The following is a 27,987-nucleotide window of genomic DNA, read 5'->3' on the forward strand; positions in this document are numbered from 1 at the left end:
GCCGCCACCCTGAGAAACAGAGATTAACTTGCACCGGCGTCTTCCTTCTGATGCGCGGGGAAGGTTCCGCCCTCACTATGACAGCCCGGAGGGAGAGTTTCCGGGTCAGCCCACGAGCGAACCGTGGCAGCTGAGATGGAGCTGGAGAGGATAGGTGAGGACAGGGTAGAGACCCTCTTGCGTCTGACTGGCTTAACTAACATAATGGAGCCTTTTTTATACCTCTCGTCCCAATTGATCATGCTTATCATTTTCCTAAAATTCGTTTAAAATATTTAAGAGAGCCCTTCCCACCCAATTGCCCTCCAGAGCTAGTGGACTGCAACCCCCATATTGCCCAGCCCGCACATGAAGTGGCTTGGAATTATGGGGGTCGTAGTCCAACATACTTGCCTGCGGAAAGCTGATTGAGGATTCCCTTTCAATTCAAAATGGGTAAGAAAACTTGCAAGAGGTGAAGCAATAACAAATCGCTAAAGCAGGAAGAAATAACAATAAATAAGGAGGGCAGAACTGGATTTCCAGAGCTTTAGCCCAAAGCCTTGTGCATGGCAGGTAGAAATTTGGGCAGCTCAACTTTCTTTGAGTTATCCTTTCTCAGGATAACTGAGTCCTCAGCAGGCTAGAGGAGTTGGTTGCCAAGCAAATAAATCGATAATATTCTTATTTACACATTACTTATTTCTTAGCTCGATGTTTAAGTGGCCTTAATTGTCCAAGCAACTGTAGGTGTTGTGCAAGATAGGAAAACCATAAATAGAATACAGTAATAAACAACAAGAGCAGCAAAAAAAAAAGATATATTACTGTATTGAGGAAGGAAACTCCAAGAACCAAGGAATAAATCCCAGGATGACAAAGCACCTTGCCTTCAGGCCTGATGAAAGAGCCATGTTTTAAAACCTTTCCTAGATGACCACAAGGTTGGGGCCTCACAGGGGGACTCCTTCTGTAATGATGTCTCTGACCACACAATTCTTGTCTATAGACTCCGATGCTGTAATCAACACGTTAAGTCAGGGGGTTGAAACTGTGTTCTGGGGAACCCTGGGGTTCTGTGAGATGTTCATGAAGTTCCATGAGAAACCGGGGTGGTGGGGGGAGAGAGTTAACACCAACATAACCAACTTTCGGCCACTAGAGCTTTGCCTCTTAAGCAGAGGTTCCAGGAATGTTTTTTTAACAGATTCCATGGCCTGAAAAAGTTTGAAAATCCTGTTTTAATTTACCAAAGGACCACTCTGCTTCTCTCGCAGTTGAATTTCTCCACTGAGGCCTGTAAAGACAGAGGGGCCTTCCTGTGAGAGGGTTGAGGGATTTATTTCTGCTACAAATATATTATGATTTTTTTAACCTTTTAGATGTCTCGCTGTTTGACAGTTATGTTGGTGTATGTGTTCCTTAAAAAGAAAGTTGGAGCTTCAGCATATAAGTCAAGATGCTGAATTTCAAGCTAAGCATCAAACTTCCTCCAAGGCCATGTACTAATTACTTCAGTGGGCAGATGAAGTGAAGCAAAATTCAGAGAGTTGTACTGATGGAGAAACAAAAAATCCTGGGGCGGCAGCTGAGTGATCTCTTATGGTCAAGATGGGATCAAGGCATTTTGCTGCCTGAGATGAAGGACAGAATGTCCCCTTCCTAATTCTAGGTATAGAAGCCAACCAACATGTGACTTCAATATATCAGCAATGGGACTTGTCCTCCAGCAGAGCTGAGGTTAGCAGAGTAGCTTAGGGAGCATAGAGCAGGGGATTTTGATTGACTGACTGACTGACTGATTGATTATGTGCCATCAAGGCAGTGTCAACTCTTAGCAACCAGATGGATAGATTTTTCTCCAGGACAGTCTGTCCTGGTCCTTCCGATCTTCCAGTGGTGCATCCATTGCTCTTGTAATTGAGTCCACCTACTTTGCTGCTGGCTATCCTCTTTTTCTTATAGACTTCTCCAGCCTGGTTATTTGTGCCTCAGTTAAAAATTCTGGATTGATTTCTATGATAGACCATTTGTTTTCTTGGCTGTAGGGGAACTTGAGGATGATTTAATTTGAATTCCTGTCCTGAATAAAGCTGGACTCAGTCACCTAAATGGGCCATTCCAGTTCTGTCCTCAGGAGCATCCACAGGGAGAGGGGACATCAAAATCTGCATGATCGTGGTTTGAGCCCCTCCTCTTTTCTATTTTCACAGACATCCACAGAGTGTGGATGGTCCCATCTCTTGGCTGTATTAACATTCATGCATTGCTCGCTTGGCAGCCACGTATATTTATTTTGTATTTATTTTATATTTTAACTGTTTTAATTGTAATTGTTTTAATTGTTTTATAGTGTTATTGTTGTAAGCCGTCCAGAGTCACTCGCTGAGATGGGTGGCTATAGAAATCAAATACATACATACATACATACATACATCACCATTTTTGCAGATTTTGATCCTCGCCTGAGGATACTTCTGTCTGTGAGTCTACTATTTTAAAGTAACATTAACAGGAGCACAGTTATGGCTGAAGGGTGGTGATAGATTGTTTTGACGTATCTTTGCCTCCTTGTCTTCTTCAAGTCCTCCCTCCCAGAGGACCTTTAGAGTTGCCTCTCTCCATTCTGGAGGTTGGATGTGCTGGTCGTTTTGAGCTCATCACCCAAGAGGGGCCCACCAGAGAGGGATTTCCACTGACCACAGTAAGTAAAGTAGCACTTCCTATCCAGAAAGGAGAGGCACGATGTAGTTTGTTGGCTTCTGACTTAGCTGGTTGAGCAAACTCAGCCACTGTGGTTGATAAGCTGTAGGTTTTGGTTTAGCACAGGTGAGCCCAGCCAACACGGTTTAAAATAATAGTCTTCTTGGCAAGGAAGGATAAAAAAAATAAAGGTGGCCTTGAATCAAGCTTGGGAAGACTCAGATTCTGGACCCCCATCAGCCACAGAAGCTCCCTGCGGGATTTTGGGCCAGTCCCTCTCTCTAAGCCTGGTAGCCAGCGTGGAGTAGTGGAAAAGGTGCCGGACCACAAGCAGGGAGACCAGGTTCTAGGCCATCCTGAGCCATGGAAGCTCCCCGGGGACTTTGGACCAGTCGTTCTCCTCAGCCCACCCTACCTCACAGGGCGGCTGTGACAGGAGTTAGGAGGAAGGTATGCAGCATATGCCGCCTTGAGCTAACAAATAAATCTAACAAACCTAATTGTGTTTCCTTGGCAACAGTACAGAAGTGGTTTGCCATGGTCTTCTTCCAGAATGTTTTTCAGCCTCCCAGTATAAGCAGTATAACCTACAGCTCTGGCAATCCCTGGAGATAGTCTCTCATCCAGGAACTAACTACTCCCAACCCTGCTTAGCTTCTGAGCTTGTAGCAAGTACGTTTTATGGATGTGGCTTGTGAGACATGATACATCTTCCCTCACTTCTGCCCACCTCCCCAGTTGCCTCATGGGCTGCCCCCTTATGCTGAGGATCTGGCCTCGGAATTGGAACAGCATTATCTCAATAGCCCGGAATGGCTTCCCATCCATGACTTTGAAAGGTCTCACAGGTGAGTTGTGGCCACTTGCAGGTTGGAGTAGGAGTGAGAAAAGCTGGGGGGGGGGGGGGTAGAGGGATCAGCTGTAGCAGAGGGAGGGTCGTGGGAGCGAAATTGTTTAACTCCACCTCTTCTGCTGAGGAAGGTTCTGGCCCCGAGAGAAAGACATCCAGTCCCTCTTTGCCCTGGAGGTTACGCCTGTGCACTCCACCCTCCAGGCTGAGCGCAATCCAACCACCGGGGAGCTGCTGGGTTTTAAAGAGGTAAGAGGTGCTTTCTTCCTCTGTAGCCCCAAACAGCCCTTTGAGTAATGAGTAGGAAAAAGGGTGAACAGCTCAGTGCTGGCCAGGGGGAACATTTTAAAAAAAAAAGGGTGTGTGTGTGGCTGAGAACCGCAATAAGTAGGCCCATAGTATTGTTATGTCCCTGGAAGGCCGAGGCTGGGATTTTAACGAAATTGCTGTTGTGGGGCTGTCTGCCATTGGATTTCGGTGGTGCCTCTCTAGGAAGTCTCACAAAGGGATGGCCTGTCTCTGTTGTGTGGACGGACTCACTGACCCATATGGTTCTGTAATCCAGAGCTAGCTGTGCCAACCGGGAGAAAACTTATGGCATCTTTGTTGCCTTGAACCATCAGTCTACCAGTAGGCAATCCGCTGCCTGCCAAATGTTTTGGAGTACAGCACCCAGGATGCCTGGCCGTTAGTCATGCTGACTGAAGTTGATGGAAGTTGTAGTCCAGGCATATCTAGAAAATACCTCCCCGCTGTATTAACCATTCTGTAAGAATGTCAGCTATCAGAAGACAGTAGCGCGTGCCTGTGTGAAAGAGAGACAAAGCTCTCCCTCTTCTGACTTGGATTCTAGGCACTTGTGGACAACATGGGATTATCAGCCAAGAATTCTCTCTCCTTCCAGCGAGCGCCTGGTCCTCCAGCTGAGTCTCTGCGAGGCAGTGCCACCAACTATCCCTTCTGGCCAGGTGTGGGTCTCCTGTTTCTTCTCTCTGAGGCACCAATTTGTAGCTTTGAGGCAGGGCCATGGACAGGAACAAACTTGAAATCAAGGAACAGTGTTTTGTTCACTGTTGGGGGCTTTAGAAATTTTTTTAAGGGTTGTAGATCACTTCTTTTTATATTGTTTTTGCAATTAGTTGGCCTTAGTATTCTTCCCATGTGTCTAATTTGGTTACAGACTGTGTGTCTCCTTTTTGCAGAATTTTGCCCTGCAGGCAACTGAGCTCCCAGCCTAGGGTTTCTCAACCTTGGTTCTTTAAGTACTGACTGCTGCAAATACTGTTCTGGCAAGAGGGTAGAGAATTACTACAATCCCAAGGATTGTGGCAACCTTACCTTGTTTAGATCAGTGTTTCTCAACCTTGGGAACTTTAAGATGTGTGGACTTCAACTCCCAGAATTCTCCAGCCAGCCATGCTGGCTGGGGAATTCTGGGAGTTGAAGTCCACACATCTTAAAGGGGCCAAGGCTGAGAAACACTGCCCTAGCCACTAATAATCTGCTCTTTTGACACAATTTCTCCAGGTGGGATAGATGAGCCTAGCCTGGAACTGATTAAGGCTCAAGAAGATAAGGAAGAGGACATTGATTTTGAGAAAGGTAATGTGAGCATATTCCAGCCAATGGCCCTACTCATATGCCTTTGTTTAAATCCTGACCATTCTGGTTTTTAATGCCATCTGCCCTCTGTTTGACAAGGTTCACAAAATGTAATTTATTCTACTTACAGTGCACTGGGATAGGGAAAATAGGAAAGTGGGGTCTGGAGCCAAAGAACTATGCAAGTCAGATGGAAATAGAAGTGAAATAACTAGCCAGAGGCCCTTTGCTAGCACTTAAAATCGCTTTGGTAAAGCTAATGTGCAAAAGAAAATAGATCCTGAATAGGGTGTGTTTCATGGTAGATTTATTGATAGCATTTTAATCCATCTGAAAAGATTCCAGGAGTGGCTTAGGTCAGTGTTTCCCAACTTCCAGGTGTGTGGACTTCAGTTCCCAGAATTCTCATCAATGGCTACGCTGGCTGTTGAATTCTGGGATTTGAACTTTATACATCTGGAAGTTGCCAAGGTTGGGAAACACTGGCTTAGATGTATCCAGTAATAAATGAGACTGTCCTTGCCTGCAAGCATAACGCTGAAGACATGGTGTCTTCTTGGCAGCTGCTTCATGTTTTTCTCTTTCCCTCTCAGACTTACTGACAGTGCCACCTGGATGGAAGAAAGGGGTGGAGTTCACCAAACAAGGTATAGCAAAACCAAAGTGTCAAATAGTAAAATTAAAGTAATGGGTGCTACAACTATGGCAGTGCAAATCATCTCAAGGTTGAAACATTTTTGCCAGAAGTGTTCTTCCTTGAAACCATCTGGCCTGGCCTTCATTTCTCTGTTCCAAGCACGGAGCATTTCTGATCAGGTCAGAACATCCATGTTCATAATGTTCTTTTACAGTATCATTACAAGTGTGACCACCGACCAAAAAACATTGGGGACCCTTTAGCTGGAAGAATCCACACAGGTCATGCAGCGTGTGTCTGCATGAAAGCAACTGTCTTTCCTGGAATGTATAAGCAGGACTTACCTGAAGAAGCCCTAAAGGTTTCTCCTTCTAGGTGACTTCAATAAAGGGTTCAGGCTTTGCCCCTTCTGTCTCTTCAGAGATCATGGCTTCCCCGGGATTGCTGAACTTGACCAATTTGCTGGGGGCGCTGGACACCTTTGAGTTGGAAGCCTCCAGTGATGAAGAAGGCAAAGAGAAGACTGAGGAAATGGAGAAGAGGAGGAAGAAAGGGAAGAATAAGGGAGCAAAGGAAGAAGAGATCTCCCCAGCAGAACCAGCACCACTGCAGAGGATGAACAGCTTGGAGGAACTGGTCCTTAAGGTAGGGAGGTATCTACAGGCAGGTTTGTCTTCATGTCTGCACGCTGACAGATGTGGGAGCCCAATGTCAGAAGAAAAGAAAGAAAGAAAGAAAGAAAGAAAGAAAGAAAGAAAGAAAGAAAGAAAGAAAGCCAAAGGCAGGGTATATCAAGCTATAGAATAGGAGCAGAGAAACTGGTGCTCAGATATAGGTGACCTGCAGCTCCCAGCATCCTCCAGCTTTGGTCCAGCAGCATCTGGAAAGCTCTAGAGAAATGGGAAAGGTAAAACAGGGATGACAATCTTGGGACCAGTTGGCTTGCCTGAATTGGGGTGGCTGAGAAGTGAGGTGCTGCTAGGATTGTAGCCAGTGGTTGGAGATTTGTTTCCAACGTTGCATTTGAATATCATGATAAACCATGGCTATCGCGAAGAGATGCAGGGACACGGTGGCGCTGCGGATTAAACCGTTGAGCTGTCGATCGGAAGGTCGGCGGTTCGAAACCACGCGGCGGGGTATGCTCCCGTTGCTAGTCCCAGCTCCTGCTCACCTAGCAGTTCGAAAACATGCAAATGTGAGTAGATCAATAGGTACCGCTTCGGCGGGAAGGTAACGGCGTTCCGAGTCGTCATGCTGGCCACATGACCCGGAAGTGTCCTATGGACAACGCCGGCTCCAAGGCTTAGAAACGGAGATGAGCACCGCCCCCTAGAGTCGGACACGACTGGACTTTACGTCAAGGGAAACCTTTACCTTTACCTATCGCGAAGAGAAGGTGCCTTCCTTTACTCCTCCTCTGCCCAGCCTCCCAGTTGTGAGGAGATTATTTTACTGAGGTGATTTTTATCCTCCTTGGAGTTTAGTCCGTGGCCCGTATCTTGAACTGTAACTAATCATGACCCTGGTTTGTTTTGAAACAAGCTAGCTGTATCAGCTGTGCCTTGGAAGCCTTCTGATGGGTAGAAGCAAAGAGAACACGTTTAAATATTCTGAACGTAGCTATAAACCTACACGGTTTGGAAATGTTGTGTCCAGTCTAGAAAGCAGCTTGGTAGGATTCCATATTGTCTCCTTAGCAGCTTTCACCTGTCCTCGGCCTGTCTGCCTTGTTCTCAGGAGGTGACACCCATCCCCAAGTCAGCCCTACAGGCTGCTCCTGCCCCTGCTGCGGAGCCCCCTAAAGAACAGTGGGCTATCCTGGTAGATGTCAGTTCTCCTGTGGACAATTTCTACAAACTAATTCCCGATCCAGCGTTCAAGGTAAACTGCCAGTTCTGATGGGCTGCAGGGAGTGGAACGAGAGAGCCGCGTGTTGGTAAACTAAACTTCCTCTTCCCCCTCCCTCCCCAGTGGCCTTTTGAGCCTGACGTCTTCCAGAAACAGGCGATTTTCCACTTGGAGAAGCATGATTCGGTGTTTGTTGCTGCCCACACCTCCGCTGGAAAGACTGTAGTGGCTGAGTACGCCATTGCCCTGTCGCAGAAGCACATGACACGGTGAGCGTATCGATGTTTCCTGTGTTGGTTTGTGTTGTACCTTCAAACCACCCTCTTGATCCAGATGCACATGATTGGTCGGTTTAGAGCTTGGTCGGTTTAGAGCTAAAACCAGTCAGTTTACTGGCCCCTGATCTGCCAAGAGTTAAAATCAGGAAACAGATATTTTGACTTCGAATTATACATTTTGCAACTCTTCATCCACTATATTATAAGAAAACAACAAGGCTCAGAGAGCACCAAGGACTCCACGCTATATACCTTTTTTTTTGGTATCCTAACGAGCTTTAACTCAGCATTCTTTCTGTAGGTGTCTTGTACTGTTTTAGTCCTATTACTACTGTTACAATTATTCCAATTATTTGGAAATCATTCAGAATCAGATTTTTTTTCTTTTAGCTCTATTGTTAATTGCTATTGAAGAAGGTTAAGTCACTCTTTGCTTGACACTTAAGGTACTGACAGCTTAAATTTGCAACATCCCCATTAGCTTTTATAATAATTCCAATATTCTTAACATCTGTCGTGGGGAGCTGCTTGGGATTATCTAATGTAGAGGTGGGGATCCTGTGCCGTTCAGGGGTTGTGAAACTCTTGCTAGCCCAGCCAACATGGCCGGTGGTCAAGGTTGATAGGAATTTTAGCCCAGTGACATTTGGAGCACCAGAGATTTTCCCCCTTTGCCTTAGTAAGTTGCCTAACATTTGAGTGGAATTCTGAAGAATTTGCTTTCCTCTTCCATCTCAGCCCGGAAGTCTCCATTCTTCCTTTATGGTAGTCTGTTTATGAATAGAAGTACTTACAATATTCTCTTCCTCCTGCACAATATTGTAAATGCTTCCAATCAAAAACAAAGGAGGCAGTTCTTCAGGATATCCTAGAGTCTTCCAAACATCTCATTCTTTCCCCTCTGCCTCCTTTTGCAGCACCATCTACACATCCCCAATCAAAGCGCTTTCCAACCAGAAGTTTCGGGATTTCAAGGACACCTTTGGGGATGTTGGCTTGTTGACAGGAGATGTGCAGCTGCATCCTGATGCCTCCTGCCTCATCATGACCACCGAGATCCTTAGGTGAGGGCCGGGCTGGAGGGAGAAGGCTGTATCTCAGGCAAGCGGGTGGGCAGGATGGCTGGTAGGTACAACGAGGCACGAACTTACGGGCTTCACTGTTTATTCAGATGTGGCTCTAAGCAATTTCTGTGGGTTTGCTAAGTGGATGAGCCCAGATGTTTTAAGAAAACAATGTTGTGCACTTACGTTTCTCTTGTTGTAGGGGTTAACTTGTTGTTTTTTTAAAGTTTGAAAACCCTTGGTCAAAACAAACTAAGGCTGCCATAATGTGTTTTTCTGGTTTTTAATTCTTTAAGCTGCCTAGAGTCACCGTGTGTGAGTTGGGCGGCCTTATAAATTTGTTTAATAAATAATAAACTAATAAATAATACTTAGGACTGGAATAGTTCTCCACTATCTTGCCAGAACAGTAATTCAGTTTGACTTAAGTAGCTTACTCAATTTAGGTGCCAGCCAACTTTTTGTTTATCTCTTTATTGAATTTATATATCCACCTATCTCACACGTGAGACTCTGGGCAGCTTATAATTAGAACATAAGCAATGCCCCAAAATCAAAAAAGAAAACGACCATACAAACAACACAAAACATTAAACAATTAAAAGCCATACAGTACCGTCACTGGGAGAGCACAGACATTCAAGAACAGTACAGCCATTTTATGAGGTCCACGCCATTCTCCGATCCTCAGGCCAGATGGCAAAGCTGCGTCTTCAGGCCCTTCCAGAAGGCCATCAAGGCTGGGGCCAGCCTGACCTTGCAGGGAATGTTGTTCCATAGGGCAGGTGCAGTGGCAGAAAGGGCTCTCCTCCTGGGTCCCATCAAGTGACACTCTCCGGCGGACAGGACATGTAACGTGCCTCTTCTGCCGGGCCTGATAGGACGGGTAGATGTCGCTGGGGAGAGGTGGTCCCTCAAGCAACCTGGCCCCATGCCATGTAGGGCTTCAGGTGACTCTGAGCGGTTCACAACGTAACAACAATAAAATACAATAGGAATAGTCAGAAACAAAATAAAGAGCAAGAACAAATACGTAAATGAAGAACGAAAGAACAAAAACAAATGAGAAATAAAAATGTAAGAAATTCCAGGAGGCTTGATCAATGGATGGAACTTCTGCATTGCTGAAATGTCTGCATTGCTCAGTCAAATTCTGGTTATTGATTCAGTTACCAGTGAAATTCCAGGGTAAATAAATTACACAGTAGGACAACTCCAGGAAAAGACCAAAAACATCTAATCCAGCATCTGTTTCATCACATGTGCTATCTATATCTGCTGGTTTGGATGCTCTATTTTCCTTTGAAGGCAGTACACGTATCACCCAAGTAAGATTTGACCTTTTTTGATTCAGTAATCCTTTCTCGAATTGAAATTCCTTCACACTTTGGTAATTAAGCAGGGACAAACTGACATCCCAAATCTTTTAGTTGGTTCTTGCTCAGAACAATAGGGCTGTCCTGGAATGCCATTTCCCTTTCTTGTTTACAAAGGTCTATGCTCTATAACGGCTCCGATGTCCTCAGAGACCTAGAGTGGGTGATCTTTGATGAAGTGCATTACATTAACGACTCTGAGGTAAGAGGAAAACTGTGGACTAAGACGTGGGAGAGAGGAAAAAATGGGGACCTGAGCAATCAAGGGTGTTGAGTTTGGGCTGGTGGAAACTCATTGGCTCCTTGAAGGTTCTGAAGATGGCCTTCAACCAATTGCCCTCTTTCTGTTTCTCTGTATAAAAGTGAGAATACTTGTGTCCTTCATTGTGTTGTCATGGAAGTGAGAGCGAATATATGTATCAAAGGCCATTTCTTTTGATATATCTCCTATTCAGGGAGGGGCAGTGCTACATATCTATGTGCTCCTTGATCAGGACTTTGCATTGCCCCTTCGTTCGTTTTGCTGGATTGCAGCAGGAAGTCAGTAGGTGACCCTCTTCAGATGCTCAGGGTCGGTCTTGTCTTTCTTTTCTCCTCCTTAGCGTGGTGTGGTTTGGGAAGAGGTCCTCATCATGTTGCCAGACCATGTAAATATAATTTTGCTGAGTGCCACTGTCCCCAACACCCTGGAGTTTGCTGACTGGATTGGGTGAGCAGAAACTTTCCCAAGGACCCTGCAGCCCATCTAGACCTCCGTACCATGCTTTCAGATGCTTCTGTGATGTGAATGCCTACCTTCCTATCTTGTAGCTGCTGATTATGGATGAGGGATATCTAGAAACAATACTGTAGCTTCCAGTGGCCTTTGCTGTAGCAATTTGTTTAGTCCCCTTTAGAAGCCATCTGAGCCAGAGGTTGGCAATGTAGTCTCTGTGGGCGTCAGAGCTTTCCTGATGTCCTCACCGTCAATTAAATAGAATTAATTAAATAGAAATTCAGAATTTAAAATACGCCTCAAATCTTGTGGAACTGCTAATCCTTGCAGGGTATCAGTACTTTTGCCTGAGATCTTGTAAGATTCCAGGTGAGAGCAAGATGATCTTGCAAAATATCAACTTCTTCATGCAAGGCCTTGGGTGAGATTTCATCCATTTTTAAACAACTATTTAATATTTGGGGCTTGACCCTTGCAGTGGTTGCTGACCCTGATCTCAGCCATCTCTGCATCATATAGAAAAAAATTCCCCCACTGAGGAATTCTGGGGAAGGTCTGCCTTTGATGATCCAATCCAAGCCCTTTGAACTGGATTAATTCCAGTTTCACAGTTTTCAGTTTTGCTGTGTTGCTTTTGATGGTTTATGATTTTGAGAGCTGCACAGGGTGGAATGGCAAGGAATCGTACGCTGAGATACTGTATAAATAAAAAGTAAAAAAGGGAACACCCAGATATGCTCTCCAGACAGCGTGGCCTTGGTGCGGGGGAGGAATTGCTCAGCCAAATAGCACTGTATGTGGTGTTCCTGCCTTTGACAGGAGAATCAAGCGGAAGAAGATTTATGTGATCAGCACACTGAAGCGCCCTGTTCCACTGGAGCATTATCTGTACACGGGAAATAGCCAGAAGACGCAGAACGAGCTGTTCCTCCTGGTGGACGCCCGTGGGACGTTCCTTACAAAGGGGTAAACTCTGGAGTGACCGATGATCCCTTATAATACCCATCAGGCCAGCTTCCCCTTCCCTACTCCCCCGGGCATTAAAGTTATTTTTATTTATTAGTGACAAAAAATGCCAGTGGTGGAATGGTTGAAACCTTGCTGAGCTTTAATCATAGGCTTATAACCTGCCTCAGTTTCTTCCTTTCCCGCAGCAGGAGATAGCCTCAGGATGTGCCCCAGGATGTCGAGCCTCAGGATGTGCCCCAGGATGTCGCTGGGCAACCTGTTCATATCTGGTTGAGTCAGCAGTGAGGGATTCAAAGTAGGCAGGCCAGGGCTTTGAATGGTGGGTATAGAATGGGGCGGTGTTTCTCAACCTTGACAACTTTAAGATGTGTGGACTTCAGCCCCTTTTGCCTGGGCAACGAATCCTGAGTACCTGTCAAGGTCCTCTTCCTTACTCTCTACAGCTGTGCAAATTTAGGTGGACTTGAAAGCATTCCTTGATCTTGCCTGCTCTGATCCTAGAGTCAGCTGTAGCTCTGTTGACTAGTAGCAACTGAGAGCTGTAGGTATGTGTTAAGTCCCCTATTAGGCTCTACCAGTTCATGGCCGCTACCACAGCTTGCATTAGTGAATTTTTTGCAACATAGGAAAAAATACTGTATATCCCTAGGTGTTCTCTGTTATAATGTATAATCACATCCCTTTAATGTGTCCTCTCCCTTTGTTAACCTTTCAGGTATTACGATGCTGTAGATGCCAAAAAGGATCGAGCTAGCAAGCACTCCCAGACCTTTGGGGCCAAACAGCCAATGCATCTAGGAGCTGGACCAGGCCAGGTGGGCTGGATTAAGTTTGCTATGGGTAGGAGTTTGTATCAGCAGACAAAATATGAGCCGATGGGTTAACCCTTTCCTTGCCTGGCACGAAAAAGAGTCCGTTAAAATAACACCCCAAGAGGTGTATCCAGATTTTGGGATGTCTCCCCATGCTCTCATTTGTGGCAAGGAAGGGAGCATTACACTGAAAGAGCAGAAGAAGGTGGGGTGAGGCATCTAGTCTTGGAGCAAACATCTGGAATCCCCCCAGGACAAGAACATCTGGCTATCCCTCATTGACATGCTGCGCAAGAAGGACCAGCTGCCCGTGGTCGCCTTCACGTTCTCTCGCAATCGCTGTGACGACAACGCTGCCATGCTAACCACCGTCGATCTGACCACAATGAGTGAGAAAAGTGAGATTCACGTCTTCTTTCAGAAGTGCATCTCCCGACTGAAGGGTACAGATCGGCAGCTGCCTCAGGTGAGAAAGAAGGAGACTAACAGGGTCAGCTTTGCAGTGTAGCCAGTATGGAAGTTGAGCCTAGGAGCTCAATGGTTGCCAAGAGAAAGGGGAATGGAAGTCAAGGAGAAGGGATAACGAGAAATGGATGAAGCCTTTTCTAGCACCAGCCCTGGATTTCAGCATGAAATTAAGTTGAATTAAGTTGGCAGCTGGACAACACGGTCACCAGAAAACTGACCTATGGGTTTTTCCCCTCAGGTTCTTCATATGGTAGACCTCTTGAAGCGTGGGATTGGGGTGCATCACAGTGGCATCCTGCCCATCCTCAAGGAGGTAGTGGAGATGCTTTTCAGCAAAGGCCTTGTGAAGGTATGTCCCATAGGCCAGACTTCCCCGATCTTGTGTCTCCAGGTGGTTGGATCACTTCCATGCTCCCCTGGTCATCTGGCCAGAGGACTATAGGAAATGAAATGTAACCCGCTGGAAAGGGTCGGGCTGAAGAAGGCCGCTGTAAGCCATTCTGGCAATTGCCAGGAGGGGCAGGTGGCATCTCCCCATCTTTCTCCTTCCCTTCTGCTCTAGATCCTCTTTGCCACAGAGACTTTCGCCATGGGAGTGAACATGCCAGCAAGGACTGTGGTTTTCAATTCAGTCCGTAAACACGACGGTGCTAATTTCCGGGACCTGGTGCCAGGTAGGAGTGGAGGAGCATGTTTCATGGTGAGCTTTTTTGGGGGTGGGGTGGGGTGAGGTTGGTAAGTAGGATGGCCAGATGTTCCACAGACAGAACATCCATCTGCCCTTCTCTTGCACATCATCTCCCTCTCCCGACCTCCAGCTTTTTCTCTTAGCTGGCTGTTTATCTTGTCACCGTCCCTGCTGGCTGCTGGGAAACCTTTAAAAATGGCACGTCCCACAGGGGTATCCTTGAGCCACTGATATGTTTCTTGTAGGCAAAATAGCAGCAAGCCAATTCATCCTGCCTGCTTATGATATTTTTTGCCCCTTGAAGACCAGGAACATGTATAGAGCGACATGACCATCCATTCATTCATTCATTCATTCATTCATTCATTCATTCATTCATTCATTTTGTATGGCTGCCCATCTCAAACTAGTGACTCTGGGTGGTGAACAATCTTAAAAACAAATTAAACAATTAAAGTATAAAAAAAGGTATGCTGTCTTCTTCCCCAAAGGAAAGCAAAATTAGCCTTTTATTTTTAGCTGTAGGCCCCTATGTGACAAGAGGCAAAAGGGACAACATTCTAGCAAATCATACAAAGATGGGGGTCTCATTTGTCGGTCTTGCTCAGACAAGAATGAAACGTGTGTTGTCTATCCCATACTTGATGGCAACGGTGGTTACTAGCAAGCCACCCGCATACTTCCTTCCGCACCCAAATAGCCGAATACATCCAGATGGCAGGCCGGGCTGGGCGTCGAGGTCTCGACACCACCGGGATGGTGATTATCCTGTGCAAAAACCAAGTGCCTGAGATGGCTGACCTTCATCGCATGATGTTGGTGAGTGATTGGTGTGTGCTTTTCCAGCTTCACTGCAGTTACTTAAGCTGCAGCAAATCTGTCTTGAAATAGTTGGGTTGAAATTACAGCCAGCAATAACCTTTCTTCTGGCTGAGGTTGGAAGTTTATTGGATCCTCATTAAGGACAGAGGACAGCCGGACCCTTCTGGGTCCAAGAATCAAAAGTTTGCTGCTTCAGCTTGGACATTCTGTTTCACTGTCTTAGCTGATCGATGGTCATATTTTCCATGTATTGGTCTAATTCTTTATTAAAGCCATCTATACTTTGGGCTTGTCTGAATATTAAAGAAATTTGCATGATCTTTAACTTTCTGTAATTTTGCCATTTCTTGGTTTAGTTTGGTTGGTTGTTTATAAAGAGGAGTACGGAGCTCTAAGAGGCTCCAGAGTGATGCTCCTCCTGTATTGGAAGGACGATATAACAATCTCTGGAGGGCTTTAGAAGATGTACATTCAAACCTTTCTCCCCCCGTCATAAGGGGTAGAAACCTGGTTGGTCTCAGGTTCTTAGGAAGTTAAATCCAGGGCCCATTGTTCTTTTTCCAAAGGACTCAAGTGTCTGTGTGTCCTTGCCAATTGCACTGCCAACCCACCACCCCTTGTAGCACCTTCTGGGAAAATCTGCCTTGCCCCCTCCTTGTCTGACCCTAGGCTGTTTCTTTAGGGCAAGCCTACTCGGTTGCAGTCGCAGTTCCGCCTGACTTACACCATGATCCTAAACCTGCTGAGGGTGGAGGCACTGCGAGTGGAAGATATGATGAAGAGAAGCTTCTCCGAGTTCCACACCCGGAAGGACAGCAAGGTGGGGTGGGTGGTTTGGGGAAAAGATGGCAGGTTGGAGTAGCTACTGGAAAGACTCAAAGCTGCACGAGGGGCGTCCAGGGCAGCATCCTAACGTTTTCTGGGATACAAGAGTTTGAGGCAGTGGGAGGCTAATGGGAAAGAAGTGTGTATTGGGATTCTGAAGGACACTCCCTCTTTAAAGGCAGGGGGAGGCCTGGGAGAAAATGGAGGCTGAGTAAGGAAGTAATACCAGGAGTAGAGGAGAAAGAAATCGTAGAAGTCTGTTGACTGGAGGACCCTCTCTTAAGCCATGAAGATGAAACCTAAGCTGCTATAGGAGATCAAGTCCATCCAGCTAGCTGTGATTTTCCGAGGATGCAGCAGAGACTTGTTCTCATTTGGTGTCAAGGCCTGAACTTCAAACTTGCTGCGCACATAGCAGTTGCTCTTCCATAAGCTAGATACAGGTAGTCCTCGACTTATGGCCATTCGTTTAACGACAGTCTGAAGTTACAACAGCCTCTGGGTGTTTTACAGCCTGTGAAGCACTTCTGAGCGTCGCAAAACATCGCCCCCCCCGTCACGTGATCACATTTCGGGTGCTTGGCAACCAGCTCACATTTACGACCGGTTGCAGCGTCCCACGGTCACGTGCTCGCATTTTGCGACATTTTTTGTCGTTTGGGGAAGCTGGATTCACTTAACGACCGCAGTGATTCGCTTAATGACTGCCGTAAAAGTGGCTGTAGAATCAAAGCCAGGTGGTGACTCGACTTACAGCCGCAATGACTTACATTGGAAATTCCAGTCCCAATTGTGATCATAAGTTGAGGGCTACCTGTAGCCAGCCCACCTGGGAAACCCAGAAAGATTTCTTAGGCCTTCTGTGGTGGCTGTGTTCACCTGACATGCCAGCCCAAGCTGTTTGGCTGGGTGCATGCAGCATGCTGAATCCACAGATTGACCATTTCGACTGTGTTCACACAACCCATAGAGCCAGACTGGCCAATCCTGGTATAGCCTAGCATGCTTTGTGAACTCAGCTTCTCTGTGTTCAGAATGGTTGGGAGCTGGCTGGGAAGGAGAAGGCAAGGGGTTGAATGCTCCACGGCTTGGCTTCACCCTCTGCATATCCTCTCCAGGTCTATGAGCACAGGATCGCCCAGCTGAGTAGTCTGCTAGCCAGCATGGAAATCCCGGACACGTCAAGACAGCTTGGTGACTTGCAGGAGTATTATTCTGTAGTCAGAGAGCTGCAAGAGATACGGGGGCGTGTACAGGTACTGACTGGAGGAATTGGGGCATAAGGCTCCTTTTCACCTCTTGGAATTGTCATATTTCAAATCCTAGACAGGTATTGTCCTAACAGTCAGGAATCACGCTGAGACGAGGAGTAGGTCTCTAGTGTTTATTACTGCTACATTAAACAGAATCCTAACAAACTGAAGAAGCGTGGGAAAACCCAGACAGATAAACCCCCAAAGTCAAGGCGGGTCTGATCTGTGTCTCTTTAAATGGCTGCTTAATTCCTCAGTACTACGCATGCGTTTTCCCCCCTGGATAGGGGCCCCCTCCTGCTCTCCATCAGTACTCATGACAGGTATTGTTCTAAGACAGCCTCCCCCAATCTGGTATCCTGCTGTTGAACTGGGACTGCAGGTCCACACATTTTAGGAGTGTCAGCCCTCTCGGGTAGACCAGACAGGAAACACGACCAGATGAGCTAATGCTACTTTATTGTTAGGCTACATTAACAGAATCTTGCAAGTCTGAAAGGACAAATCTCCCACTGTCCCTATTTACTGCCTGATCCTTCGGGTGGGTCCTTTCTAAGTTTCTCTGCATGTTCCTCAGTCACGGGCTCCTCCCCCTTTTATCTGATCATTCCCTAGGCAGCATCTCTTCCCCCCCCTTCCTGGTCTTCCAAGGTCGTTCTTTCTCACATTCCATTACAAGGAATCAGGTCCCAGCACCAGTTGGGGAAGGTGCCTGTTGGGCCTACTTGTAGAAGGCACTCTTGGGTGGGTCTGGCTAAAGTACCTTGCCCGGGATTCCACTTTGCCATGAGACATGTGTGGCCTGAGCCAATATGTCCACTCTTGTTTCAAGGGAGGAGGCAGCTGTGAGTAAGTCACACAAAATTTCCTTCCCCCAAGCAACTGCAGTCAGGATCCATCACACGCTACTCAGAAGCATCAACATAAGAAGGAAGGAAGAGTAAGGGCCCTTCTGGTCCGGCATTCTGCATCCCTCATGGACCAACCAGATGCATTTTGGAAGCTCGTGGGTATAGACAGGTTCCTGTGACTCAAGAGGCAGGATGTAGCCATTGATACCCTATGCTCACTTTAGTCCTTTTCTGGAAAGTACCTGATCCCCCATGACCTTTCCACCTCTTTCATTAAGCATATACACATACCCCAAACACCTTCCCTCTTCTAGATGGACTGCAGGCTCTAACCTGGTTGGTTTAGGTCAAACATAAAAGGAGGGGAAGGAGTTTGTTGAACTTATTCTGATCCTTGAATAACACTCCCATTCCACTGGGAGGTCAAATCGGTTACTCAGCTACAGTTGCCAGCCTACTTCCCCATCGGCCAGGCAAGTTGGGACTCCTGGGAGGACACGTCCAGCCACATCTGGAGCATTTTAGGTTGGGATGGAAAGGAAAGACGTTCCATTCCTGTTTTCTCCCATCTTGTCCTTTCCAAGTATATTGATCAATAACTTACCTTGTACTCAGCCATCAGCCCTGCTGGTTGGGAGCGATGAGAACTGTGGTTTAATGTGCCTGGAAAGAACAAAGTTGGGGAAAACGGAACGATAAATCATTCTTCTACGAAGTCACTTATGGGTGGGAAGACGCAGTTCTTGCTTTCGTGTATGGTTTTCTCCCTTTCAGAGGCGAGTAGTGGAATCGATGAATGGACTGAAAGCCCTTTCTGTGGGGCGAGTGATTGTGGTGAACAACCAAGAGCACAAGAATGCCCTGGGGGTAATCTTGCAGGTAGGTCCCATTGTTCCCACACTTAATCACACCAGCCTGCTCCAGAGTAGTGCTTTACAGATGGAATGGAGGGACCAGCTGGGGAAAGGCTCCGTCACATACTCAGCTAAGGAACCCCCAGTCGTTCAGACCTCTAACCCAGTGTTTCTCAAGCTTGGCAACTTTAACATTTGTGGACTTCAATTCCCAGAATTCCCCAGCCAGCATGCTGGAGAAACACTGCTCTAACCTGCCTGTACTTGCTCCTTGTTTCTGTATAGGTTTTTTTTATAAAATGCCTGATGAATGGACTTAAATTCAGTGAGATTCTCCTTTGGCCAGGCCTATACAGGTAGTCCTCGTGTAGTGACCACCTCATTGAGCAACCATTCGCAGTTACGACGGTGATGAAAAAGTAACTTTGCGACCAGTCCTCACCTTTATGACCTTCGCAGGTCTGTAAAGCAAAGGAAAGCTGAAGTAAGATCGTAAGCACAGTCGCGGTTTCACTTAGCAACCGCTTTGCTTGACGGCCAAGTTGCCTGTCCCAGTTGTGGTCGCTAAACCAGGACTACCTGTATAGGATTCCACTATATTTATTGGACATGATAAAGGTAAAGGTAACAACTTGGGTTGAGCTTGGCTCCTGTCCATCTAGATTTTTTGGTGTTGGTATGGAAGTGATCTGCCTTTGCCTCCTTCCAGGGCATTATTTTCTTTTGTTGTTTTGTTATCCCAAGTAGCCTATAGCCCTGGGATTCCCAAGGCCTTTCATCCAAATACTGATCAGTCCAGACTGTTCAGCATTGATTGATTGATTGATTGATTGATTCATTCATTCATTCATTCATTCATTCATTCATTCATTCATTCATTCATTCAAAGATAGCCAGGGTTGATGGTTGCAGCCACTAGCTGTGACATTAATTGGATCAGGCCCCGCTTAATGCTCCACAGTTGTCGGGCGCCATCTCCTTTTCTAAGAAGGTCTTGTAGCTCTCAGCATCCCATCTTGTGATGCAGTTGCCCCCCGAGATGTGGAAAACAGAGATGCAGCCAGTTCTGCCTAGTGTGGAAGTTGGGCCTGGTGGCTCTGGGGTGCCGTTTTGAGACCAAGACCTCGACCCCCTCTCCAGGTTTCTTCAGACTCAGCCAATCGAGTCTTCAGCACTTTGGTGATGTGTGAGAAGAACCCTGTGGAGCAGGACTTGGCTGAAGGCCAGGAGGCAAATCCTGCTGCCGCCGCTGCTGCCAAAGTGCCTCTGCCTGAGGATCTTCTGCACACGAAGCTCTTCCTTCCTGAAGGTAAAGTGACGGGAACTCAGATCAGGAGTCATTTGGGGGCAGGAGAGATGGGGTTTGGGACAGAGGAGGGAGGGAGGGGCAGAATTCATTGAGGATCTTGCAAGGGAGACACAACATGACCCCTTTAAGATAACATACAGTACAAGTGTGATTGTGCCTGTTAAATATTCCAAACGTTTGGAGGAAACGTTCCCAAAGAGATGTGGTGATGCAGTCAAAGTCCTGATTTCCTTCAGGAGAGTTAGAAACCGAACCGTCCTGACTTCCCACGCTCCTGTCGCAGCTGCTCAGGAGCGTTTCCCAGACTCTTTCTCCTCTCCCTCTCAGGCCCCTGCGGACATACCATAAAGAAGCTGGGCCCGGCAGATATTCTGGGAATCACAGCAAAAGCCCTCCGTGTCAATGCCGAGCGCATCCTGGAGGATTTCAGGAAACGACAAATGCCCAGGTTCAGGTGAGCTGAGAAGCTAAATCTGCTGCGTCTACTCATCCCATCCGGTCCGGCAAGAGGGCCCTGCTTCAGATTCTGTCAGCTAAGGAATGTTGGCTGGTGGTGCCTCAGAGGAGGGCCTTTTCTGTCATAGCACCTGCCCTCTGGAACATCATCCCTCCGGAGGTTAGTTTGGCCCCGTCCCTATTGGCCTTCCATAAATCTCCGAAGACGTGGCTCTGTGCTTGAGCCTGGAGCCTCGGATGTGAGATGGAGCCGGTTTCTTCGTTTATGTTGATTGCGGGATGGCTTTTATCATCTCCTGGCTGCTAAGGAGTTTTTGTATTTGTTCTGTATTGCTTTTAATATTGCTAGCTACCCAGAGTCATTCATTTAAAATGGGCAGCCATATAAGTCATCTAAATAAATACAGGTAGTCCTCGCTTAACTACCACAACTGGGACCGGAATTTTGGTTGCTAAGCAAACCGGTCATTAAGCGAATCCGATCCAATTTTATGACCTTTTTTGTGGCGGTCGTTCAACAAAACACCATAGGCATTAAGCAAACCACATGATCGTTAAGTGAATCATGCAGTTTCCCCATTGATTTTGCTTGCCAGAAGCCAGCCAGAAAGATCGAAAATGGCAATCATGTGACCACCGCGGTCATAAATGTGACCACCCAAATTGTGGTCACATGACCGCGGTAACACTGCAGTGGTCGTAAGTGTGAGTTCTGGTCATAAGTCAGTTTTTTCAGCACCTTTGTAAGTCTGAACTGTCACTAAATGAATGGTTGTTAAGCAAGGGCTACCTGTAAATAAATGTGCCTGGGAAATGGTTTTACATGTGGGAACTCAGAAGGACAATGTTCCTCAGTTTTGCATTCCAACAATCTGGAGCTTAGTTGTTACAACAGGAAAAAAAAAGCACTAACAAGTTGATTGGACAGACCTCTGTGTGCACACATCCGTGGTTTTTCCTCTTAATTTCTATGGGTTATCTATCGCTGCTTCTTTGAAGCTGATTGCCAGGTGTTTGGAGCCAACCCTCTCTCTGTTAAGCATGTTCCTCTCACATAGGGAAGCAGGCACCATTATTCCCGAACACTTTTTAAAGAGCCAAAATCTTGCAATCTCATCAGAGAAGATTAAAACCGCATGAAAGTTGGTGACCTTGTAGTAATTCAGACATGGCTTCGTGGTTGATCCAGCTTTTCAGTTTGGTGGGTGCCACACTCCTGATTAAGGTGGACTTGAAATGCAGGAGAGGTGTTGGGAGGATTCAGAGCACCCGATTGCTGGAGACCCCAGTTCCCAGGTGTCAGGCATTAAAACCCTACTTGCGGCTACCTTGCTCCCTCCCTCCCCTGTCTCGCCGTCTGCAGGAATGACCCACCCGGGCCATCGGCAGCCACAGCAACCCAGGAGCTGCTGCGTTTAGCTGAGGGCTCTCTGGAAGGCCTCCCGCTTCTGGATCCCGTGAACGACCTTCAGCTGAAGGATCTGGAGGTTGTCGAGAGCATGATCCGGGCCCGGAGTCTGGAGGAACTCTTGCCAGGGTTCCAGTGTGTGCACAGCCCCCTCTTCCACATGGAGGTCAGTTCAGGGCAGGCTTGGAATATGGGGCAGGGCAGAGGGGACCGCCTTGGTACAGTTCAAAAGGAAGGGGAGCAACGGGCGCATTATTTTCCAGAGTTCTGCACCATCGCTGGACTCTACGGAGCTCTCTCCTGATGTTCAGGTGGCCCCCTTGCCCTCTTTTTTCCCGAAACAGTAGACCACGGCCGTTCATCCAGGCGTTTATGGGTTAGCAGCTCCTCCAGGATCAGATTGCCTTTAAGTTTGCCTCTCACTTGTTTTGTTTGTTTGTTTGTTTGTTTTAACATAATTTTTATTCTTTTTGAAGCTCGGTTGGTCCTGCTCAGATGGTTTGCTGTATTTTTTCTCCTTTGTCTTGTAAATTGCTCTGGCCCCTGCTGAGAACAACAGCAGTGTAGAAATAAAGTAAATTAAAAACCACACAGGATTTGATAGAAGGCAGGGAGCACGTGTCTGCGTTTTAGCTTCTCACAGCTAGCAAATGCAAAAGCAATGCATTTGTGCATATTTATTTCAATTTTAGTTATATCTATCATCTATCTAACTATCTCTATCTATATACCACTAAAACTCTTGAGTCTGTTTGTTACTTAAAGTTACAAACTGGGCAAAACAGTGTGTCATTGGCCAACAGTTTTTAAACCAAGCTTCCTCAAATGGGCTATCCTACAAAATGCGTCCAAAATCCAGGCCCCCTGATTCCCGTGGAATAGAAATTCGGCAAATTTCCTAAAACATTTTATGACATAAACATTATCATAAAACATTTTATGATATAATACAAAATGTCATAAAACATTTCCTGTGATCAACTCCTGATGTTTGACTGTGCTATACCGTTCAAATGGGCTATTTTCAAGGCAGAAACATCTCTGAATGTCTCCCTGCATTTTTAAGACCTTTTCCAGTGAAGGCAGAACATTGGAAGCTCTGGTATTGTTGAAGGCATTGAGGAATCTGGTAAGGAAATAGCCCATGTCATTCATATGGAACTGTATAGCACAGTCAATTTTAATTATATCTATCTATAAGGGACGCGGTGGCGCTGCGGGTTAAACCGCTGAGCTGCCGATCGGAAGGTCGGCGGTTCGAATCCGCGTGATGGGGTGAGCTCCCGTTGCTTGTCCCAGCTCCTGCTCGCCTAGCAGTTCGAAAACATGCAAATGTGAGTAGATCAATAGGTACCGCTTCGGCGGGAAGGTAACGGCGTTCCGAGTCGTCATGCTGGCCACATGACCCGGAAGTGTCTATGACAACGCCGGCTCCAAGGCTTAGAAACGGAGATGAGCACTGCCCCCTAGAGTCGGACTCGACTGGACTTTACGTCAAGGGAAACCTTTAGCTTTATCTATCTATCTATCTATCATCTATCTATCTATCTATCTATCTATCTACTGTCTGTCTATCATCTACTGCATCTCTATCTATCATCTACTTTATCAATCTATCATCTATCTACTGTACCTCAATCAATCAATCTATCAATCTAACATCTATCATCTATCTACTCTATATCTATTGCCTATCTACATCAGATTTTTCTTCAATCTGTAGAATAGTCGCGGGAGGCCAGTTGCAGGATTCAGCTGGCCTTTGTGCCCCCCCCCCCCCGTTCCAGAGACCTGGGTGCTCTCAGAGGCAAAGCCTGGAGGCAAAGAGGGGCCGCGTCCTCTGAGAAGCAGCCGCTCTGTTTGGGTTTCCTTTGAACAGCAGCCCAGGAGTACCGAGGATGCCCTTTCCCAGAAAATATTAACAAACACTCAGACAGGCTCCCCCAGCCTGGCCCCATCCAGTTGCATCGGGCGGCATTCCCTCCTCCCACTGAGGGCTGGGGATAATGGGTGTGGTCATTCTGCACAAGGGGGCGTCAGGTTTGCTCTCAGCCCACCCCTCACCTTTCGGATCCCCTTCCCTCCCCTCCAGTTTGTACACTTCCAAGAGCACCAGCAGGTGTTGGACGAACTCGAGCGGCTGCGCTTCCTGCTGTCGGACCAGTCTCTCCTCTTGCTGCCCGAGTACCACCAGCGTGTCGAAGTGAGTGGGGCCTCTTTGCAGCTGGGCCGCGTTGACGGGCAAGGGCTGAGAAAGGGAGTTCTCGGGTCCGGCGCAGAGCTGGGCCGAGGAGCAGCCTAGGGAAACCCGGCCAATCCCCCAGGGGTTTCAGACTCTCTAGTGCAGTGTTTCTCAACCGTGGGAACTTTAAGACCTGTGGCCTTCAGCTCCCAGAATTCCCCAGCCAGCATGCTGGCTGGGGGATTCTGGGAGCTGAAGTCCACACGTCTTAAAGTTCCCAAGGTTGGGAAACCTGGCTCTAGTGGGATGGGCTACAGAGTGTGACCTTTTCCCACAAGCAGCCACTGCCTAGGAACGAGGGATCAGGAGAATGAGACTGGCGTGTTCCTGCCAGCCAGCCAGCCTGCCCCCCTCCTGGGTTTGACATCCCGAGTCCCTGTTTTTAAAGACACATACTTGGACAGCAGCATAAATGGGCTTGATATCATTTTTAAGAAAACTCAGCCAAGACTGTTCCCTCCAACCCCCTCCCCAACAAAATGCAGAAAATCCTGGTTTCTGCTAATGTTTTGTGATCATTTGAGCCACCCCACCCCCCACGCAGCCTTTCTCCTCCCAAAACATTAAGTGTGGCTCCCTGGGCCCAAAAGATGCCTGTCCAACCTGTTTGGTTGAACTTGGCACCAACCTAAATGGCTGTGTTATTTGTGGGGAGAGCAGAGGTCACTTTTGGGTAGAGAGGGCTACCTATTCTCGATGGTCCTTTTCAGTGGCCTTGGGGCCAGCTCTGCCCCTCCGCCCCTCATTTCCCCTCACCGACTTTCCATCTCTTCTGCCTTGCCCCCTGCCTTCCACCAGACTCACAGACAAGGTGTGTCGGCCCCAGTACCAGGATCTTAACTTAGAAGTTCTTCAGGCAGTCCATTAGGAAGCTAAAGGAATTCATTTATTAAAATCCAATTACATAGGACAGTTGCAAAGCTCTGAATGATGTTTTGGCGCCAAAGCATTCAAATTAAATAATTCCCTCTGACATAGTTTCCCCTCCCTGTCTCACAAACAATCCCATTCTCACTCCTGAGCTTCCCCCTCCCAGCTCCTTAGACTTAATTAGAGTCCAGGTGTCTTATCTATCTGTCCTTGGCTCCAGCACTTGTTAAGGAATGTGATTACTGATCCTCTCTGCGAAGCTGTGAAAGCTGACACGGGTTTCCTCTCGTCCTGGCATGGCAGCTAATCTGATGCGTGTAGCAGTAAGCAGCAACTTCATGGCAGGCATGCAAAGCGAGCCTGACACAAGGCTCCTCCTGCTTGGGCAGGAAATGGCTATCTGGACACTGGTCCAGCGTGTCCCCACTGTGAATTCATGTCAAGTTCATGGAAGCATCAGAGGGAGGGTGGTCTCTTTTGTTCCCCAAATAAGCGTAGCCAGAGGTGGGCTGGTTGAGTCTTTTCAATCTCCTCTCCCGGTCACCTCAGGTCTTGCGTTCCCTGGGCTACATCAACGAAGGAGGAGCCGTGGAGCTCAAGGGGAGCGTGGCCCGTCAGATCAGCAACCATGAGCTGCTCCTGACGCAGCTGCTCCTGGACAATGCCCTGACCGACCTGCGGCCAGAGGAGATCGTGGCCTTGCTGAGCTGCACGGTGTGCCAGGTCCGCACCCAAGTGGAGCCCCAGCTGCCCTCTGTCCTTCAGAAGGTGAGTGGGTAGTGGAAGATGGGAGGGAAGGGGGACGCAGGGGAGGGCATGAGCTACCATTTAGGTTACTGGCTCCTGGACAAACCCCCGGCCTCTCTCCCTCTTCGTCCTTCAGGGCATAGAGCACATCCGGTCAGTAGCCGAAGAGATCGCCCTGCTGCAACGCAAGTGTGGCCTGCAAGAATCGGTCGAGGATTTTGTGGAGCAGTACAAATTCGGGCTGGTGGAAGTGGTTTACGAATGGGCCCGTGGCGTGGTAAGGGTTAAGGCTTCTCCCACTCCCTCCCAGCTGGTTTGCTCATCCCCAGGGGAGCATCTTTCACTCTCCTCCTACTCTAAGAGGAACAAAGCTCCGCTATTTGTAGAGCTAGTAAAGCATGATAGCTCCTTTCCCGGAGCTGACCGTTTGGAGCTTTGACTGAAGGGCAGTGTAAAACAACAAAACAAGTTGAGGAGCCCACCGGACAAGGTAACCGAAAAGGGGTGGTTGCCTGTCAGAAATGGACTCCTTGAGTAACTCTCCTGCAGACCAGAAAGTGCTCCTTTTGAGGCCACTGTCCTACAAAGTCGTTAGATGATCTTAAGCGAGACCTGTCACCCAGACTTTGCTGTCCCTGCTTGCAAGTTGTGGATAGATGTGATCTAACTTGCGAGCTGGGCTTGCACAACATGTTAGCCCATGGTTTATTTAATTGTGGTTTACTAAAATCATCCTGTGGGCTGGGTTCTAACTACTCACTTGGGTCACAAACAAGCTCCATTTTAGCCTACCACGTTAAGTAGACCAGCTGCTAAAACAGCAGACCAAGCAGCGACATTTTAATTGAGCTGTGTTGCTCAAACACAGCCAGAAAGTTGTTGTGACTCTCCCAGCTTATGCTTTCCAGGTGGCCTAAACGATGCTGATGGGAAACGATGGGAACTGTAATCCAGGGCATCTGGAGGTTTAGGTTGGGGATGGTTAGTAGGTAATTGACTTGCCTTGGAGATTGTATATAAACAGGGCTGCTATCCTTTCTATGGGAAGCCTAGAGAGTCTGGCATGAATTTGACTCAGCTTCATGTTCAAGTAGAACAGGAACGCATTTAGCTTTTGAATAACCTGCCAGGGGCCGCATTCCACCAACCGCGAACAATGCAAGGACACATTTAATTTAAATGAATTAATGAAACACAGTTAGCAGGACTGATTCCTCTGTATGATAGCTTAGTGGCAAATTTTGAGAACGTCTTGGAGGACCACCTGCAGTCCGGCGTCCACATCTTGTGTTTTTGGGGTGGAAGGTGGGGATGTGGGGCAGGGGGAGAGCAACCACTGTGAAAATGAGCCCTTTGGAATTCAAGATCCTAACAAAATGCACCCGATTCCCGGAGGGCAGGCAAGGACCCCTGAAGCAACGTGGCCTGAAAGAGGTTCCACTTTTAAAGCCCACTTTCCCCAGGCGTCAAAAACAGAGCCTTCCAGCTACCAGCTAAGAAATAAGGGGCACCTAAGTCCCAAGCATCAGCTCCAGTGTCTTATTTTCCTCTATGCCCTCACCAGCCCTTTGCCGAGATCGCCCGGCTGACGGACGTGCAGGAAGGCATCATCGTCCGCTGCATTCAGCGCCTGGATGAAACCTGTCGCGAGATGCGCAACGCTGCCCGGGTGACAGGGGAGCCGACCCTACACGCAAAGATGGAGGCTGCCTCCAACATGATCAAGAGGGACATTGTCTTTGCCGCCAGTCTCTACACCCAGTGAGCGGAGAGGCCGGCTGGACTGGACCCGTTTTGCCATCCCGGAAACTTCCCTCCGTTATTCTGACCTCTAAGAGGTTACGATGCATCTTCAGATGTTCACAATAAAAATATGTACTTGTGCCGAACAAGGGGAGTTGGTAGCAGATCCTGGATGTGCTCCAGGATGAAGGCCTGATAGGTTGACATCTCCTTCATTGGAAGGAAAGGTAGTCCATCCTTCCTCCCATCTGCTGGCCCCTTTCCTCTGATTGGACCGATGCTAGGTCCTGTGTGCTTGACCAGAAGCCACTGGTTAGCTTGTACTTTTTCCACAGCAGTGGGGCCAAAAGATCCCATAGTTCTGCACTGAGACAAAACATAAAATAGTATGTTTTGTGATAAAAATTTGAAAAATAAATAAATATGCACAAATATAGAAGGCGGCAGCGGGGAGAGGTATCTGGCTTAACAAAAATACCTGTGAGAAGGAACTGGAGTTTTAGTTGATCCCAGGCAGAACGTGAGCTAACAGTGTGTTGCGGCAAGAGAGAGGGTGAAAAAAAGCTTGTGCGAGTTCAGAATGTATTAAAAGAATTCTGCATTCTAAGACTTAAG

At 47.4% G+C, this 27,987-nt stretch overlaps 1 protein-coding gene across 1 annotated transcript; it reads left to right on the forward strand.

Annotated features, from left to right (window-relative positions):
* The first annotated feature begins 45 nt into the window (after positions 1–45).
* SKIC2 (SKI2 subunit of superkiller complex) lies at positions 46–27,981 on the forward strand. Its single transcript, XM_063296171.1, has 29 exons — positions 46–154; positions 2,565–2,683; positions 3,421–3,530; positions 3,664–3,781; positions 4,386–4,500; positions 5,060–5,134; positions 5,728–5,781; positions 6,193–6,416; positions 7,512–7,655; positions 7,746–7,891; positions 8,818–8,964; positions 10,458–10,542; positions 10,943–11,049; positions 11,875–12,021; positions 12,740–12,839; positions 13,090–13,302; positions 13,543–13,653; positions 13,867–13,978; positions 14,693–14,811; positions 15,497–15,634; positions 16,758–16,895; positions 18,518–18,622; positions 19,738–19,906; positions 20,234–20,360; positions 21,726–21,936; positions 23,863–23,973; positions 25,432–25,650; positions 25,766–25,906; positions 27,194–27,981. Exons 1-29 carry the CDS (start codon positions 136–138, stop codon positions 27,392–27,394), a joined length of 3,825 nt encoding a protein of 1,274 aa, XP_063152241.1. The 5' UTR covers positions 46–135; the 3' UTR covers positions 27,395–27,981.
* Positions 27,982–27,987: the final 6 nt, after the last annotated feature.

This window comes from Candoia aspera, chromosome 2 (genome assembly GCF_035149785.1).
Source record: "Candoia aspera isolate rCanAsp1 chromosome 2, rCanAsp1.hap2, whole genome shotgun sequence".
Lineage (NCBI taxonomy): Eukaryota > Metazoa > Chordata > Lepidosauria > Squamata > Boidae > Candoia > Candoia aspera.

Coding starts and splice junctions, on each gene's coding strand:
- SKIC2 (XM_063296171.1), top strand. Junction 4,501..5,059: donor CAACTATCCCTTCTGGCCAG/GTGTGGGTCTCC, acceptor CAATTTCTCCAG/GTGGGATAGATGAGCCTAGC. Junction 10,543..10,942: donor ATTACATTAACGACTCTGAG/GTAAGAGGAAAA, acceptor TCTCCTCCTTAG/CGTGGTGTGGTTTGGGAAGA.